The 19,542-nt window shown below is 40.5% G+C and overlaps 1 protein-coding gene across 1 annotated transcript in view; it reads left to right on the top strand.

The window, feature by feature from the left end:
• The first annotated feature begins 3,188 nt into the window (after positions 1-3,188).
• Positions 3,189-19,542, top strand: part of LOC125357944 (cadherin-related family member 3-like) — a 52,854-nt gene continuing 36,500 nt past the window's right edge. The window contains exons 1-4 of the mRNA XM_048354780.1: positions 3,189-3,231; positions 5,229-5,425; positions 6,541-6,712; positions 8,661-8,749. Coding sequence (XP_048210737.1) covers positions 3,189-3,231; positions 5,229-5,425; positions 6,541-6,712; positions 8,661-8,749 — 501 coding nt within the window. The remainder of the gene's footprint in view (positions 3,232-5,228; positions 5,426-6,540; positions 6,713-8,660; positions 8,750-19,542) is intronic.

Below are 19,542 nucleotides of genomic sequence, written 5' to 3'. Positions count from 1 at the left end.
GAAAAACAAGGGCCCAAGAGCATAGCATGTGCATAGCATGCATGAGACCCTGTGTTGGATCCCCAGCACCAAAACAAAACAAAACAAAATTGTGCAATCCTGAGGGGATAACAAGGTGAAAGTCACATTTGGCTTCTTGTTTCAGTCCAATTGTGTGACCTCAGTTGGTTCAGCTAACCTGCTAGTGCTTGTTTCTCATCTCTACGGTGGGATTGCTACCAGTCCCAGCGCTCCATAGTGGTCCAAGTGAAAGAGAAATTCTGCCTTTGAAAGGAAAGATGGAAAACTGGACATACTTGGTCAAATGAAATTTTTCTTCCTACCTGGTCAGATTTTCTCATCCATTGGAATCTCAGGCATTTGACTGACTGAATGTATGAATGTGCATTTCTTCAACCACAGACCAATATTTATTTATTTTATTATCTTTTACCCAATTTGTTCTGCTGTGTTCACTCAAATATCTAGATGACTGTGATTAATTTTGTGCTAATTAATTTTATGTTTTTATTCATGCAAACGTGTCTCTATCTTTGTACATGTTTGTGTGAGTATATCTGTGCATATGCAGGAGGCTGAAACTTCAGTTGCTGTGATTTTCCTAACAGCGTATATGGGTTGCAAGAGTCTTGATGCATATATGAAGCTAAAAAGAGTGGGCAGAGGGAAGGAACTAGGCTAGTAACAGATGCCAGCTTGGAGCTAGATCGGTATTGAATTCCTGCATTATCCTTATAAGCTGTGGGTCCTGGGAAGGTGAGAAAGTTGTCTGGGCTCCTTTTATTCCCCATTTGTAATATAAGACTAGTAACCACCACCTTCCATGGTATTGTCCTTCAGTTATTCAACAAATATTTGACTGCTTAGCAGTTGCCTGGCATTGGCTGGGACGCCAGCAGCTCTGCAGTGTGTGAATGACACACCCAACACCTCTGAGCCCTAAAAGGCCATGGGAAATGCTGGCAACAAATGAGAAAAATACAGAAAGAAATGTCAGGTAGTGGTAAATGTTGTAAAGAAAGCACAAGGGGGAAACTGGACTCTGAGAGGAACTCTGGATGGGAGTGGCAAAAAAACCCCACTGTCCCAGTGAGACCACTGGGCTTGAGAAGTGAGCAAGAGAGAGTCGGCTTTGTGAATATCTGGTGTTCAGGAGCAGTACACACAAGGTCTGAGATAGAAGAGGATTTCAAAGCCAGGAGCCTGTGGTTCATGCCTGTAATTCTAGCTACTCAGGAGGCTGAAATCTGATGATGGTGTTTTGAAGCTAGCCCAGGCAGAAAAGACTAAGGGCAAGACATGATCACCATGATGAGCTGGAGAGAGGCAAAGCCAGATCTACTTGAGTCTTAGAGTTTTTGATTTTCATCTTCAGGGCAAGGGAAGTTATTGACACTTTTAAGGATCCAGTCCATATGTATTTATTCTGAGCAAGGGGATTGGGCAGTGAAGAAAATGACTAGAATCCCTGGCCAGGAATTCTAGTTATTGTAGAGAACATACATACTCACTCAATAGGTTTCAAAAGAGATACATTGTTTCAAGCACTGAGAGAGAATTCTAGAGGGAAGCTGGAAGAAGACAGGCTAGGTAGAGAGGACCAGGAATGGATAGTCTGCCCAAGGAAACAAGGAAGACTTCTAAACAAGGTAGGATTTGACATGAGACAGTTCACATTGCAAAGGAGACAAAATAGATGAAGGTCTGAACAAGGTGCCTTATGGATAAGAGAACCATATATACACAAGTTAGCCAATGCAATGGGTTTGGACCACGCATGGCAGAAAGGCAGGGAGAACAAGCATAGGGAAAGCATCTGGCTTATGTTTTACACAGATAGCTTGGAGAACCCATTGGAGAGGAAAGGGTGTCTGTTGCAAGTCACTAGGTAGGTTGTTAGTGAAGGCTGGAGATGTTGCCAGTGTGGAGTATTGGCAAGTGTCCATCAGTGAACCTTTAGGAAACACATACTGAGATCATTTGGTATGGGGAAGAAACAAGAGGGCAGATGCTTGGCTGGGAAGTGCAGGACACAATGGTCCACTTATGCAGTTAGAATGGTTTACCTAAGGAGCAGTCAGAAGGACTTGAGAAAGAAAACCCATTCAAGGTTTTCATCAGTCTACTTTGCTTTTCCACCATCCTTCACAAGACTTGGCTTGGAGCCTTCCCTGTGCAGTCTTTGTCTGGACGATGTAATTGCTTTTCTGAAAAGCCAAAGAACCAGCTGGAGCAAGGCAAAGTCTGATCCAAGAACAATCTTCCTTGCTCTCAACATGATCTTTCTGTGGTACACGTATGAGATTGCATAATCCCATTTCAGGAGCCATAACGACAGTGGACTCCTACAGAGACAGCAATTGATTGAATCAGAGATTGCAAACATGCATCGCCACAGGAGATAAGGCGGAAAATGTGAGAAGCAGTGGGATGTACTAGAGAGAGGTGGGAAGTGAAGAACACTGTAGAATACTGAGCTATTGAACATTAGGATTGTACCTATAAATGTGTAGGCCATAGTTAGCTTGTAGGTCACTGATTCATGGTGCCCTGACTGTTTCTGTCAACGTTCCATGCAAACAGAAATTTCTCATCAGTGGTCCTAAAGCTTGCTACTCTACCTTTTAACAGACTTACTAGCATTCACCTGGCTTTTGTCCAATACTTAGATTGTTTGTGCATCTTGTCTCTAATCTGGTGTGCTTACCAACTTGTAAGCACTCTGCAAACATGGTAAGTTGAGATCCTGGCTCTGTGATGAGCACACAGTATGGGCAGGGCCATGGGCTTTAGCTACCTGGGGTCAGTAGTAAACAGAATCTTTTGAAGATGAAAGTGTCTCAATAAATCCAATTATTTCTGGCTACCCTAGCTAAACTCAAGAACTCAGGAAATGTTTGTAGCTAGGGAAATTTACAAGGGGTGTTTCTTTTTCAACTGGCCCACAGCAAAACCAACTTACCAATTCTTAGCCCTTTAGAGAGGTAAGGTGTCACCTTACAGATTTCTCCAGAAGAACAATGTCATGGGGAGATGTGTACATGGTGCCTGGAGACAGGATTACCCTCCTTTGCACCCCCCTCCCACTAGAAGACAGAAGACTCCTCATGAAGACAGCTGTTTGCCCTAGAAAGGGAGAAGACGGGCAGGAGCACAGTGTTTCTCAAAACCAGACTTTCAAGTAAATCATGTCCTGTTTTCAGTTACTTCTCCTTTTGGTTGCTGCCTCAGGTGAGTGTTTCTTTGGACTTGATTTACAGAGCTTCAAAATAATTCTTTGATCATCTTCTACTTGGTTTGATCATCTTCCTTTTTGCCTTCTGACTGTTGGTCATTGACATCCTCATGGGCCTTCGTGGCTGTAGCTCATGTCAATCAAATTTTATTCTCCAATGCAGTTGATAGAGATGGAATCAGGGCAAGTTCTTTGGAAGGCAATCAGCCATTTCTACCAGTATTGGAAATGTGTAAACTCAGCGGCATCCTTTCACCTCTTTCTGCAGGAGACCATCCTGCAGAAATTCATAGCCATCTACAGATTGATGAGAGCTTATTTTTAAAGTAATACAAATTACAGTTTTATTTAAAAATGTAACTTTTGAATGCATAAAACCAACCCATTTTTTAAAGTGATTATTTTTTTGGTTCACGGTTCCTGGAGGTGACTTTATGAGACAACTTAACTGTTAAAGTTAACCATTTGCTTTAGAATCAGTCCCTTCTAGAATTGGATAAAAGTCAGAGTGTAACTATTGCCAACAGAAAGTTAAGAAAAATACATTTATGATTCTGAGAGTGAGGATGGGTTTCCTAAGACTGAGAGGAAAACAAAATCTCTGTGACAATTTCTAGCACACGGATGAGATGGTTAGCTTTTCTATTTCCTATCAAAGTAACTGATATCTTATATAAACATGGTGACTCACTTCAAGGTCCCTGTTGTCAATGGTAACCACGAGCCATAGGAGATTACCACTCTTGAACACCACAAAAGATGATTCTATCATATTGCCTTGGTGCAGATTCTTTTGGAAATCGATGGCACCAGAAGGATTCCAGAGTCATTTGTTTGAGAGGTCATCCTGGGAAAGACCCCTAGGTGGATTAGGAAGGGAGACCAAGCATGGTGGACAATGGATTTGGGTTGTGTGAATCGATCAGGTTAGTTCTGGGGGCAAGCAGAGCTTGGTTCCATTGAGGAATTCAGGAATCTGGTGTAGACCTCACCTTGGAGTTACCCAGCACAGGACAAAGGGTAAGGACATGGAATACCACACCCATGCGGCCCAGTGGGTGAGGGCTGTTTCCAGGGGCACTGACTCTGGCATGCTGGCTGTTCTTTGTTCAAGACCGACCAGCTCCCCCAGGCAGAGTCTGAAATGTTCTCTGAAAGCAACATGTGCAGAGGTGAACATGGAGCCAAGGGGCATGCACCAAGTTTCTTCTATACATACCTGAGATCTTGGAAACAAATAAAAAAAAGAGATGGAGTTTTGCTGGAAGACAGTTGTCCATGAATCTCTTGCATTTTTGCATACATTGTGATCAGAGGTCTTGGCTGTCTTTATTCTGGAATATTTTTCCAAGGATATTTAAATTACAAGAGAGATTTTTGCTTCCTTCTGGTGCAAAGGATGCTTTGTTTGCCACCTTGTATAAGAAAAAATAACTTTCTCTATACAAGGCAAAGGTCAAGGGGCTTTCTGCTCGTTTAAGAAGATTCAGGCTCAGGCGTGGCAAGGCATGTCTACAATCCTAGGACTCAGGATGCCGAGATGGGAGGATTGAGAGGTTGAAACAGCTTGGGTTGCCCCAGACCCTGTTTCAAATATAGCAACAGGTTTTCTAAGCTCAAATGTGTTCCAAATGCAAATTCAGAACATGCAGCTCATCCAACTGGGTCCTGGGTCCTGGGTCCTGAGTCCTGGGCTTGAGGAAGCAGGGAAAGAATGTGAAGATGAAGGGCATACTGCCCACTGTGGTCTTAGTAATGAAGTCCTTTCTCTCTCAGGGCTTCTGCCAGCATCTGGGCAATCATGGCAGGTTAACTTGTTAGCTTGCAAGTAAGCTACGTTTTTCCATCCTTAAACCTACCAAGCCAACTCAACTAAGTTTCAAAGGACTTGTAGGAAAAAATAATGAACTCAATATTTATTGGACTTTTCCTTTATGGTTTCAAAATGTGAAAAAAATACTTATTAGAAGTGAAATTTTGTGTTTCTTTTAAGATGTTCTAGCTGCTCCAAACTTTGCCATCGAGAATGCCAGCCCTGTGCCAGAAAATGCCTCTGCACATAGCCGGGTTGCTGTGATCAGTGTGTCCCTCTCACCTCATACTTCTCTGCTTGGAGACCTTGTGATTCTTAATGCCAGTCCTGCAGTGCATCCCTTTGTGCTGGCTCGTAGGTCCACACACCTGTGGGATGTAAGTATGCAGGTGAACAGTGTTACTATTTGGTAGCAGGGAGCTACAAAATGAACTTATCATCCTTACCCACCTTCTATAGCAGGTAATTAACTTGGTCTTCATTCCTTAGGTCAATATAATATGCCAAATGATTCTAAAATTCCTACATTATAATATGCCAAATTATTCTAAAACTCTTATAGACAATCAAGATTCATTTATTTTATGGATATGTAGGAAGATCTGGTCAGCCTGGTGGCTCACACCTATAATCCTAGCTACTCAAGACATTGAGATCTGAGGATGGTGGTTTAAAACCAGCCTGATTAGATAAATCTATGAGATTCTTATTTCAAATTAACCAGCAAAAAGATAGAAGTGGAGGCATGGCTAGAGTGATAGAATGCCATTTTTGAGGGGAAAAATAGTGCCAAGCAACAGTGTGAAGCTCAGAGTTCAAGCCTTGGTACTGGCACTCACACGTGCACACACACACACACACACACACACACACACACACACACACACAGGTCAGATTCAGGCAATGTCTTACCCTCATAACAATTGATGGTTCATAGCAATAAACCTGAAATAAATTAATATAAGCACAAGTATAGATTTTAAATATGTTAAGACCATGGAATGAAGCACCATAGAACTGGCACCTATCATAGGCATTTGTCCTAGTTAGAGCTCCCTAGGAAAGAACTACATGAAGAGACATCTGACTTCCAGCCTGTTTTAGTGGTACTTTTGAGGCTGAAACAGGCATGTCATGAGTTCAAGGACGATCTGGGCTCTAATGTGAGACCCTTTCTCCTCCCACCCCAACTCCTAAAGAAAAAAATGCAGAAAGGAAAGAAAAAGGAAAAACAATGCCCACTAAATCAAGCATAGTGTTGGATGCCTGTAGTCCCAGCTACTTGGGAGGCTGAGAGTTCATTTGAGCCTAAGAATTCAGGATCAGCCTGGACAATATAATGAGACACAATCTCAGAAAACAAAACAGAATAAACAACTGATTACTATTAGATATCTATCTATCTATCTATCTATCTATCTATCTATCCTTCTACCTATCTTTAAAAAGCCAGGTCCTGGCTTCACTGTTCTTTCCCTTTTACTTAATTCAGTTATTTACCACCGGAGTACCCATGCTGGATTTTGAGACAGTGACACTCTATTCCCTGGTGATTTATGCGCAAGACAACCAAGGAACAACAGCCTCCCAGACAGTTCTCATTCAAATTGCGGATGTGAATGAACCACCCACCTTCACTGGAGCTCTTGCCCAGGGAGATCAAGGTACTAAGGGCCTTCCCTTGGAGGGAGAAGGCTCTGCTGGATATAGATGTAGGTGCTACTTCATGGCCTATTAAGTCTTAGGACATCATGACTGTGCGTTTGATATGGAAAACACTAATAACTTCAGTACTGATTGAGCAAGCTGCTATTTAGTGGGCTCTAACTGTATGCTAAACACTGTCTTAAGAGCTGTAAGTGGATTACTTTAGGTAATATTCATAACACTGGAGATGGGTTCAAAGCCTATTCCCATTATTAAAATTAAAGACTTAGAAAGTCTTTAAATGACTTGTATAATGCTCAAGATTATCTACTTATTTGTTTGATTACACTGTAATAAAAGACTAAATATTCCCTTACCTGCATTGAGTATTTAATTAGCAATTTATCTATTTCTTTAAGCTAGAAGCTCTGTTGTGTGGTCAAGTACCAGGTCTCTTTTTCCCCCCACTATATGTGTGTGTGTGTGTGTGTGTGTGTGTGTGTGTGTGTGTGTGTGCTGGAACTCAGGGCTAGGAACTATCCTTGAGCATTTTTGCTTAAGGCTAGTGTTTTACCACTTGAACTACAGATCCACTTTGGGTTTTCTTGTTAGTTAACTGGAGATAAGAATCTCATAGACTTTGCTGCCTGGATTGGCTTCAAACTGTGATCCTCAGCTCTCAGCTTCCTGAGTAGCTAGGGTTATGAGTATGAGCCACTGGTACCCAGCTCCTCTTACTCTTGACTCTCTCATCTCTGTCCCTTTCTAGTAGTCAAACATTTAGTTCCTTCATATGGATAACTCAGGTTGTCCAGGTAAGGGTCAAACACTAGAGTGGTCACTGACTAGAATGAGTTACTTTTGTCTGTTTTCCAATTTCCAATTGGTTAAACTGAGATATCAATTTTGTCTTGATGGTGTTTCCTGGTGTAGTGTTTTAAAGCAACAAGCATTACAGTAGGTGTTCAATAAGTGTTAGCTTCCCTTGTTTTCCCTCACCTCAACATATGGTAAACCTTTGGGGAGATCCAAAGTCTAATTATGCTCTTGTGACTTTGTAAAAAGGTGAGCTCTGTGGACACCTTTGTGTTTGGATTTTCTATGAGCTTTTCCTTACGCATCAGGCCACTGTTAGGAGGACTCTGGTCTGAGCAGACTTTGCAGACTTCTTTGCTGTCCAGAAATACCTCTACTTCCTTGGCAAAAAGGTTCAGCAGGGGTGGGGAGCAGCAGGGGTGGGGAGCAGCAGGGCTGGGCCTTCTCAGGCACACAGGTGTCTCCTGTAGATCCTATTGCCATAAAAACATATAGGAGCTGGGCATTGGTGGCTCACGCCTATAATCCTAATGACATAGGAAGATGAGATCTGGGGACCATGCTTAAAGCCAGCCCTGGCAAAGACTGTGAGACTCTTATCTCCAATAAACCAGCAGAAAACCTGAAGTGGAATTGAGGCTCAAGTGGTAGAGTACTCTCTTTGAGTGAAAATCCAAACAAGAGCATGAGGCCCCAAGATCAAGCTCTAGTACTGTCACGAAAAGAAAAAAAAATTCAGGAGTTGGGGATGTAGCTCAGTAGCTGAGCACGTACTTATAGTATGTGAGGCCCTGGGTTTATCCATTAGCATCCCATATTTTATGGAAACAGAGAACACTTTAATAGATGAATCAGATAATTATTTATGAGTAGCTGTATAACCTCAAGTCTGCAATTTATACTTTGAAAACCTAAGGTAGAAATAATAGTAAAATCATCAGTGATGTTAAGTGCTGAGCAATTAGTAAGCAGTCAAAAATGTTCAACAATGCTATTATTTAAATGTATACATTTGTTTCCTTTAGGCTTGACTCATAGTAGACACTTAATAAATGATGAACTTTGGTCTAAGCTATGGTATTGGATGAGAAGTTTGAGGTCTTCATAGCAATGGAACTCACTCAACCATGTCTGTTCATCTCTTGGCAGTGACTGAGATTTACATTCTAGAAGACATTGCCGTGGGCACAGTCATTTACAGAGCAACAGCCACAGACTCAGAGGATGCAGATTTGGAGGTAATTTATGTTTTGGAACAAAGACTATCTGTGTCTGATAGTTTTACATATGATGGCATTCAAATATAAAGCCATAGAGACAATCAAGTCACGTATATCCACTATTTAGATTCCGAACATACCTTTTGCCTCAATTATTAGGGGGGAAATGACTGGGGTCTGGGTTGTCTAGGTAACTGTTTCCCTTTTAGTGAACTCCATCTGTTCCATGCAGGGAGCTCTAGTGAAACCCTTAGATAACTTTGCACGGAAGTTGCCAAGCCATTTAATTTCATTCTTGGGGATCTTGGCTGCACACACAGTAGAGAAACAACACAGCTTTTTGGCAGAATTAATGTGTTTCCCAACTATAGGTCTCATCCTCAGGCTTTATAATACCCCAGAGGGGGAAGAAACTGTGGCTTGGTACCAAGCAAACTTGGGTTTCTGTCCTAACTTTAATAATGCAGATCATTAAATGCTTCCTGCTTTGCTATTTCACCTGTAAAATTGGACAAATGACCCCTTCTTGCTTTATCTTCACTCATCTTGTTTCTTCTCATTATATCCAAACACTGACTGTCATGGTTGTGTGAATCATTTTTTTTAAAAAGGTGAAACACGTAGCAAATTGCAATATTTATATTACTGTTTTAATTTTTGATGCCATATGGGATGGCTGTAACATTATTAGCCACAATGTTTTTAGATAATGGATTGATAGGCAAGCATCATGTTTTAAAATTTTAATGTTGGATTTGTTTCCCAAAGTGGCTTATAAAGGAGACATGCTCATGTCGATGTGATGTTTTAAGCTCAGCATTTGCAAATGTCTGGTAATATTACAGATCCTTGCTCAAGTTTTGCAATTTTTCTTTTAGACAATAGATGGCCACTCATATCTAAGTCATTGTCTAGGGGTGTGTGTGTGTGTGTGTGTGTGTGTGTGTGTGTGTGTGTGTGTGTGTGTGTGCAGGCGCGCGCGCGTCAGTATTGGGGCTTGAACTCACTGCCTGGGCATTGTCTGATTTTGCTCAAGGCGTGTACTTCAGCACTTGAGGCATACCTTTACTTTTAGCCCTTTGCTGGCTAATTGGAAATAAGAACCTCATGGACTTTTCTGTCCACGCTGGCTTTGAACCTTGATCCTCAGATCTCAGCCTCAGCGAGGATTAGAGGTACAAGCCAGTGAGTGCCCAGCTGTCTAGAAAAATTTTTAAAAATTATTGAATGTACTTGAATAATTACACAAAGGCACATTGTGATTACACAAAGGCACATTGCTTCTCCCCACCCCTCCCACATTTGTCTCCTCCCAGTAACACAATGCCACCGCAAGGATGGAACTGGAAAGGTCACAGCTTCCCTTACAACACATAATTAAGCCACCTAATCATACATATTGCTCCAAAACAACATGTTCCAGATTATAGTATTAAATCCAGCACCACACAGCTCCAGCCACACAGGAACTAAAGTGGATATCGTACAGCAATTGCTTCCTCCGGGTTCTCTGTGACAGTCACCTACCATGGTGACATTTTAGGGTGGGAAAACACAAGACATTCCAAGAGGGCTTGGCTAGGACTCTAACTCGCAATCAAAATGCGTTACTAGCCAATTAGTACAAGTAATTCATTTCAAATGATGGACTCCCGAATGCTTGCTCATACCCATTAAATGCCTCTGGGCCTGGCCCTATACTTTCCTCAGAAGAGAATTGGTTCCTGGACCAGATTTGGAAGGCCCATGTAATATTTTCTGTGAATTTCGCCAAGCACCAAATGACATTTCAGTAGCGACACGGGCTGCGGAAGCTTACATTTAGACACACTCCTACACACATCCTCTGACACAATAGATTGGGCCAGATGTGTTATTCAAGTCCTGTGACTCCTAACCACTATTTGTCTGAGACTTCATATAGATGTAGAGAAAAGCTAGTTCGAATGTGGGGGGGAAGCATGCCCCTGTTTTGGACCCTAGTTAATGACTATGATGAAGATGAAGATGAGGATGAGGATGCTGAGAAGGACAATGATGGCAATGACATTACTACCAGTCAGGCTCACATTTTGCACCAGTGAATCCTCATATGAACCCCTAAAATAGCCGTTATTGTTTCTATGATAATACCCAATAGATCAATAAGCTAAAGATGATGTCTCTAATTTATAGACAAGGAATGTTTGGCTAACTGGTATAAGGACTCCACAGCTGTTCTCTGGTGCTTTCCTGGGCCTTCTCAACTCTATTTGTACTCTCTATGTTCCACCTCAACCCTACTCAACATCCTCCTCATATCAGTCCTTGTGACCTTACCTTTCTTGGCTCAGGGGTAGTGGTAGTGGTGATGATAGTGGTGAGGCACTAGCGAATATCCTTCTTCTTTCCCCCTTCTTCTCCCCTTATCCTCTTCCTTCTCCTTCTCATCCCTCTTCCCCCCTCCCTTCTCCTTCTCTCCACTTCCGCTCTTTTTTTCCTTCTCCTCCACCTCCGCATCTTACTTTGGAATATTAGGGTTTGAACTCAGAGCTTTGAGCTTATAAGGCAGACACTTTATCACTTGAGCCATGCCTCCACAGCCCTTTTTTGTTTTGTTTTTGTGATAACACATCACTGTTTTTTCCTGGCCTGACTTCAGACTGTGGTCTTCATATCTATGTCTGTGTAGCTGGAATGACAAGTTCAAATCACAGTGCCTGGTTTGTTGGTTGAGTCTTGCTAACTTTTTGCCCTGGCTGGCATTGAACAGTTTATTCCTAAGTAGTTGTGGTTACAGGAGTGAACCTTTACACTCAACCCTCACATTTTTCTTTTCTTTTCTTTATATTTTTTCATAATTTATTATTATTATTATAAAGGTGATTTACAGAAGGGTTACAGTTACCAATGTCTGAGAGCGGACATTTCTTCTTTTGCTCTCTCCCAGTGTTTCCCTCCCATCCTCAACCACAAATTGTATAGTTTATTTTCAACATAGTGTCTAGTGAGTGCTACTGCTGCATTTGTCCACCCTTCATCCTACCATTTCTGTGACCTCCTTACTCTCCCAAAGATAGATAAATGAACTAAAAAAACAAAAAGAAAAGAAAACAAAAACAGCAATGAAGAAAAAGCCTTGTTTCCATTTCTTGGAGTTTATTTTGATAAATATTAGTTATAAAATAATCATATAATGATCACATGCACATAGGTATTGCACCTTTGTGTTTCTTTCTTAAGAATATCCTTAGGGGCTGGGGATATGGCCTAGTGGCAAGAGTGCTTGCCTCGTATACATGAAGCCCTAGGTTCGATTCCCCAGCACCACATATATAGAAAATGGCCAGAAGTGGTGCTGTGGCTCAAGTGGCAGAGTGCTAGCCTTGAGCAAAAAGAAGCCAGGGACAGTGCTCAGGCCCTGAGTCCAAGGCCCAGGACTGGCCAAAAAATAAAAAATAAAAATAAATAAAATTAAAAAAAAAGAATATCCTTAGCTTGCTAGTGACACAAGAATAGTCCTGAGGACCAAAGGAAAAGAATGGAAGACTCAGAAATGAATCCACAGATGTATAGCCAACTAATATTTGATAAAGGAGCCAAAAATACAGATTGGATGAAAGACAGACTCTTAAACAAATGGTGCTGGCAAAATTGGCTATCCCAATACAGGAAATGGAAGCTAGATCTTCATATATCACCTCATACTAGAATCAATTAAAAATGTATCAGTGACCTCAATGTAAGGCCAAATACCCTTGACATATTACGGGAATGGGTAGGGGGAAACGCTAGGGCTCCTAGGCACAGTGTGAGACTTTACATATCACAACAAATCAAAGAAAAATTGGATAAATGGGCTTGCATCAAACTTAAACGTTTCTGCATGGCAAAGTACATAGCTAACAAGATAATAGCTCACAGAATGGGGGACGATTTTTACCAGCTAGCCATCAGACAGGGGCCTAATATCCAAAATATCCTTAGAGCTCAAAAAATTACCCCCCCCCCAATAAACCCTCAAAGAAACAACTCAGTTAATAAATGGGCTAATGACTTAAAGAGACTTTTCAAAAGAAGTACAAATGGCCAATAGATACACGGAGAAATGGTCAGCATCTCTGGCCATACAGGAACTGCAAATCAAAACAACAATTTTCTTCTTTTAAAATAAAAGTAAAATTTGAAATTTGAATTCATTATCTCAATTCAATTCTGCTTTAAAAATCACACTTCTTGGGACAATGTAGATGCTTCTAAACAAGAAGTATGAGGGGGGAATTCTCTTGTCCAGAATTTATCAGGTTTTTTCCATTTTCTTTTTCTCTTTTCTGTGCTGTTTCTAGGGTTTGAAGTCAGGGCCTAGGTACTGTTCCTGAGCTTTTCCGTTCAAGGCTGGTGCTCTACCACTTGAGTCACACCTCTACTTCCAGCTATTTGATGGTTAATTGGAGATAAGAATCTCATGAACTTTTCTGCCCATGCTAACTTCAAATTGTGATCCTTAGATCTCAGCTTCCCGAGTAGCTAGAATTACAAACTTGAGTCACTGGCACAGGATCCATTAATATATTTTTAGATCTTAGGTCTAATAAAGCAATCTGTGGAATATGTATTCTTGTACTTTGTCAGAAAGATTTATTGAAAGTTTTAAACACAGAAAAATTTCTGTAAGTTTCATGGTAGCCCTTGAAAGAGAAAGAAATATACCATTTAATGATAATGCATGTCTATTTCTATGGTTTTATTATTTTCCCTCTTTGCTTAGAGTTATAAGTCAATCTAGACCAGAGATTAAATGTGAAAATAAACAATACTTTTTGTTCAGTCAAGTGTATTGACTGAAAGCTGACAATGATCAGGTTTTTATGGGAAAGTGGTATTTGGAAATTCTAAGGGGCATAATTAGTGATGGAATCATCAAAAGGCTCAACAATTATACTGCAGCAGAGCTTATAATTATGGGTATGAGGATTTTAATTATATATTCCTATTTTATAGCTCAGCTGTAAAACAAACATTAAAGAGGAGGAAAAAAGATGAGTCAATTGCAGTAGAAACCAGAATATGTAAATTTTTGCTTTACAATTTGGGGTGGTAAATCTGCTTTTACTGGATTGTTTTAAAGGATAATCATTTTGTGGGAGAAAATGGTATCTTTTGAATAACATCTATATTTTGAATTTTTATTTTTCACTGGCAAGGAGAAAACACATTATATAGATGAAATGAAAGAGCAAGAGGATGGAAGGGAGGGAGGAGGAAGGAAGAAAGCAAGGAAAGAAGGAAGGAGAAAGCACTACATTATGTCATGTCTGCACATATTTTCAGGCAAAATTGGTAAACAGAAATTTCTTTATTCCACTTGTAAGCCTTAATTACTGAGAGTCTCTATATTTCTGTGTTTGCAACAAAGATAAAACTGATGCAGCCAGATGCCAGTGGCTCATACCTGTCAACCTAGGTATTTAGGAAGATGAGATCTGATCGAGATTCAAAGCAAGCCAGGGCAGGGAAGGTGTATCTCTGATTAATCACCAAAAATCCAGAAGTGGAGCTGTGTTTCATGTAGTAGAGTGCTGGCCTTGAGCAAAAAAAGCTCAGATACAGTTTGCAGGCCCTGAGTTCAAGCGCTGGGACTGGCACAAAAAGAAGCATAAAATTCAATGCAAATGAGATTTGTGTTTGCAGTAGCTGCAGAGTTGAGGGATGGAGATTGGGTTCCAGCATAGATGAATTCTGCGTTCACATAATGTATGCGTGTAGCCTCCATCAGGTTTATTTCACATAGGATTGGGACATTTCTAGGGTCCATGATCCTTGGCCTACTCTATCTTCTTTGGAAACAAATTGATGATAGGAATTTAAGTCTGGAGAGCCTAGCGGTAAGCACTAATGTGTGGAAGAACCATCCCCAAGATCTCAGGTGCATCTGATTGGCTTGCAAGCCAATCCTTAATCAAGAAATGTGGCAAAGACAGAACATAATGCAATGTTTGGCCTCATACCTAGGTCACATGGTTTTTGCCAGGAATTGTGGGTAGGGAAGTTCAAAGGCAAAGCCACAATTACTGACATGAGACAAGTCTGGATCAGCAAAGTATAGCTATTAGACGTTTCCAGATGGATGCTCTACTGTCTAAACCAAAGCTGCTGACTATAGTAAGATTTTCTAAAAAAAAATAAAAAATTAATTCAACTAATACACAAGAACATAAAAGTTGTGTGTCTCAACATGATGCCATGTCATGTTTAATACATATATGTTCATCTCCTCAGTATAATTTCTTTATGGTGAAAACTTTCAAAATCCTTTCTTCTAGCTTTTCAAAGCATGCAAGTGCGTTATTACCAGTAGCCTTTGCAATGGTACTCCTGTGCGGCGGGCGGCAACCTCGTCCAGCGAGGAAAGGCGACCACCACACGAGGATCCTTCCCAATCACATTTTATTGAGGAGCCGCTTGGTTGAGGGAGAGCTTTAGCGAGGGGCACCAAAAGGCCAAAACCGCCTGCTTATATACCGTTGGGTGAGCATGGGTCACTCCCTGATTGGTCTGTGACTGGTTGCTACTAGCAGCTGCCACGGGATTGGCTGGGACTAGAACTCACTTGCGCGTGCGCAGGGTTCAGGCCGGTAAATCCGTTAGGCTTTGCCGTTATTTACCAGTAAGGCTGCAAGGAAGTAGGAGCCATCTTGTAATGGCCTTGTTGCCGGCTTCCTGCACTCCTGACCTTCTTTCTCCTGTCTATCACTACATGCTGGTGGGCCTTTCTTCCATTCCCCCACCCTCTCTGGTCCTTGGCAATCCAACCACTATTTTACTCGAAACTTCTATGAGATCAACACTTTTGGGTTGGCAGATGAGTAAAATTATACACAACTTTTCTTTCTGTGCCTGGCTTATTGCACAGAATATAATGGCCTCTAGTTTAATTCCATGTGAATCACACATAATAGGATGTCATTCCTTCACATGTGTGAGAAGTCCAGGATATATATGTTTCTTGCTTTCTCTATCCATTCATCAGTTGATGGATACTTAGATTGTTGTCATTTCTTGGCTGTTGTCAGTGAGCTTGGGAGTGCAGATGCCCAATGTACTGATTTCATTTCTTGCCATATACACTCAGAATTAAGATTGCTGGATAGTATTTTTAATTAATTAATTAATTACTCTGTGCCAGTACCAGGACTTGGATTTAAGGCCTTGAACTTAAAGCCAAGGCTTTCTCTCAATCCTTAAGGCTTCTCTCAGTCCTCCATCTCAAGGCTTCTCAGATCTCCCTCCAGGTCTCAGCCTCCTGAGTAGCTAGGACTACAGTCCTAGCTGACTTAATCTCAAAACTTGGAGCGGCCTTCATATTGATTTCCACAGTAGATGTACTAATTGATAATTAGCCCACTAACAGTGTGCAACAGTTTCCTTTTCTGTACATCCTCGTGAGTACTTGTTATCTTTAGTTTATTTGATAATGACTTCGGTCTTGGTTAGGTTTTTATGTTTAGAAATTTGTCCATTTTGTTCTAGATGATCAGTTTTGTAGACATATATTTCTTCATAATAATCTCTAAGGATGTTCTGTCTTTCTGTGGTGTCAGTTGTAATATCTTCTTTTCATTTTACTCAAGTCCTCTCTCTCTCTCTCTCTCTCTCTCTCTCTCTCTCTCTCTCTCTTTCGCTCTCTCTTCCATTTCTAGTTAAGGGTTTGTCCAACACTGAGTTCACATGCTGGCCCCTGGTATGGAGAGTTACTTCACTCCCTCCCTCAAGGGGAAGATATCCAACTCTGTGCTGAGTTGCTTGGATCTGGGCCAGCCATTTCCTTCCTGTCTTCTTCAGTGTGCCTTTTGGGTTCACGGTACTAAATGCAAGCATGGTGGTCTCTCCTCTTACCTCCTTCATTCTTGTCATGGTAGTTTGGTGCGTGAATAGCTGCTGAACATTTGGTGTGTCTCTGGGGAGAGATTGCTGGAAGATCTTACTTAGCCATGGTCTCTATAGAAATGATCCAAAATATTTGCGTTCCTTGTGTGGGTATTGCTTGGGAAAGAAATGAGTCCCTCTACCTTTTATTAACCCCAATCACACATTATCATCACTTAGAAATGATTCTTATGAAATTGTCATGAGAAGAGTTATAATGATTCTTATGAATTATATGATCCAGAAAAGTAGGGATTGGCTTCATCTTTTTTCCTAGCAATACCTTGGTGTTTAGGACATGTGTAAATAAAATTTCGTATCAGTGAAGTGAGCCATAAAATGAGATACTGTACAAGAAATGAGATTATGATTGAAACAGGTTTTTGAGGGGCGTCTAAATTTCAGAAGTCTCACATCAGGTTTTTCACTAGCCCTTATATGCCAAATAGAGACATGGTGAAGGGCAGAGAAAGGAAGGAAGATACAAGAAGGCATGACCTTAGTACATCTTCTGACATGTTTGAGAGGTTTAGTTAAACAGAAAGGTATGCATAGTTAAAATAGTCCCATAGCCTTTCTTTGATTCATTGTGTTTCTGGATCTTTACTTAGGAAGTTTCATTGTGCTATGACCATATAAAATGATGCCTATAGAAATGAACGCCGAGAAATGAAAACAAGAGTTTTTTTTTTTACTGTACTGTTTGCCATTATTTCTTCTTTTTCCTTTTTTCCCCTTTGCTTTATTCTTCATTGACACTGTTTTTTTTATTTCTGTACCCATTGCTTTGTATATAAGTTTATCTGATTTGGGGAAGGAAAGGGGACTCACCGAAACAGTGGGACAAAGGGTGAACCAATGCAACAGTGATACTCACTAGACACTATGCTGGAAATGAACTATACAACTTGAGGATAATGAGAGCTGGAGGGTAATATGGGAGAAAATGAGGGACGGAGTGACACTCTTCAAATAGAAGTGTACTCATTACCTTACTTAGGTAACTGTAACCCCTCTGTGTATCACCTTTACAATAAAATTTTTAAAAAATAGTCTCAAGTTGTAAGTATGGCCTGGTAGACCATTAACTCAGTTTTTTGTCTCTGGAGGCCTTGTGGATGAGTGGTCTGTAGCTTTTGCCTATTTTCTTTAAGAAGTGATAAGAAGTTGGAATTGCCTGTTTATATAACAGTGTGCCTTATTTTTCACAAGAGGTTTTTCAGTGAATTCTGTTCTTTTTCTGGAGCCAATATATTTGGCTCCAGAAAAAATGACTCCGATCAAAGAGCACAAATGCATATTGGTAGGTCAGACTGTCCAGCTTTTAATATATTTACAGGCCTAGTCCAAAGTAGCTTGTAAGTTGCCTCTAAACAAAATGTTTTGGTACTGAATATAACTTTCAAAAGTTTCCAAAATGTATTTACTGCAAAACACATTTAAAACTGTCTCAAACCTGCTCATTTAACCCATTGTTTAATAGTTAGGTATCTGTTCCAAAAATAGTGCTGTAGGTTTTGCAAAGGTAACATTGAATAGAGCATTGCAAAGCATTTAGATTCATGGAGTTTATAATTGTTGTCGCTGTGCTTTTGTTTTTCCTTAGCATAAGCAGCAACTGGCTTTGGTGTTCATTTGTGGTAGATCTTTAGGGGGTATTTGCAGACTTGCTGGAAAGATTGATTTCTGAGTTGTACCCAGGAGTCTGATCTACTCTAAGTTTTCCTAAACATTTCATTTCTTCCTGGAGCCAAGAAATAAGAGTAGATGATTTAAATTGTACAATATGACATTCTTGGAAAGTTCTAGTATGTGATAAAATATTTAGCTTAGACATACACTGGCCAAATCAATTTGAGAATGGAGGCAATTATCTGGGTTAGTCAAGCTAACAACAATTTTACTTGAAATAAGTATGTAATTGGGAAAGAGTGATTTTAAGAATAGCTTTAATTATCTAGAAAATAACTAATTCTTCACACACAGAGCAGATGATTGGAGAAAAAAACCACAGTCAGGCTCCTAACAAATATTGGAGAAGCAGTATTTGCTTCAGAATTACACACCTTGCAAAATTCTCCACAAGATGGCATACAAGCTTGGAGCATACTTCAGCCCATAGTCACAAAATCATCTTACAACAAACAATCCACGCTGAACAATCTCACGACAAATTGCTAGTCTTGCCTTGCAACTTGTGCAACTATTTCCCATCCAACAGTATCTTTTGTAAGTTCAAGCTATTATTTTGTTGTTTGAGTGTAAATAGTAGAAAAAGGTGAGAAAATAAGTCAGTCATTTAAGTCTAGTCACATAAAGCAAATGAAGATTGGACAGCCATTGGCCTGTTCAACCTTAACACTGTTGGAGGCTCGGCAAGTCCAGACACAGCAGGCAAAGATGTTCTGCAGCTGATATTTGAAGAGAAATTTTTTATGAAACAGAGAAAGGAATTATAATAAAATATTTACTATAAGAAGAATTTATTTCACTATTTTAAGGTGATCCCTAAACTACCCAGGACCCGCACAGTCTTTCACACTGGAGGTTACCCTGATTCTTTACTCTGCATCAGGAGAATCAAGTGGGAGGTTAACAAATACAGATAGCAGAATCTCTGGAGGTGGGCCCAGGAATTAGCATTTGTGACAAGCTCTGTAAACATGTTAATGGTATCCTTGGCATCAAGCTCCCAGTGAATACAGTGATGTCTTTTCACTTGCTGATAGCAGACATCACTGACTGGCACTCTTGCAACTTGAGCTCCCTTTGTTTCCCCCTACTATCCTTGGGGTACACCTAACCAATCTATTCCGAGTTGAAGTTCACCTTTTGTGAGAGTTCTTAAAGAATATGGGATGGAAACTAAAAGTTACTTACATACAAGGTAATTGGTTTGCAAATGT

This window comes from Perognathus longimembris, chromosome 10 (assembly GCF_023159225.1).
Source record: "Perognathus longimembris pacificus isolate PPM17 chromosome 10, ASM2315922v1, whole genome shotgun sequence".
NCBI lineage: Eukaryota > Metazoa > Chordata > Mammalia > Rodentia > Heteromyidae > Perognathus > Perognathus longimembris.
The sequence above is the reverse complement of the archived record's forward strand: the minus strand, read 5'-3'. Positions and strand labels throughout refer to the sequence as shown.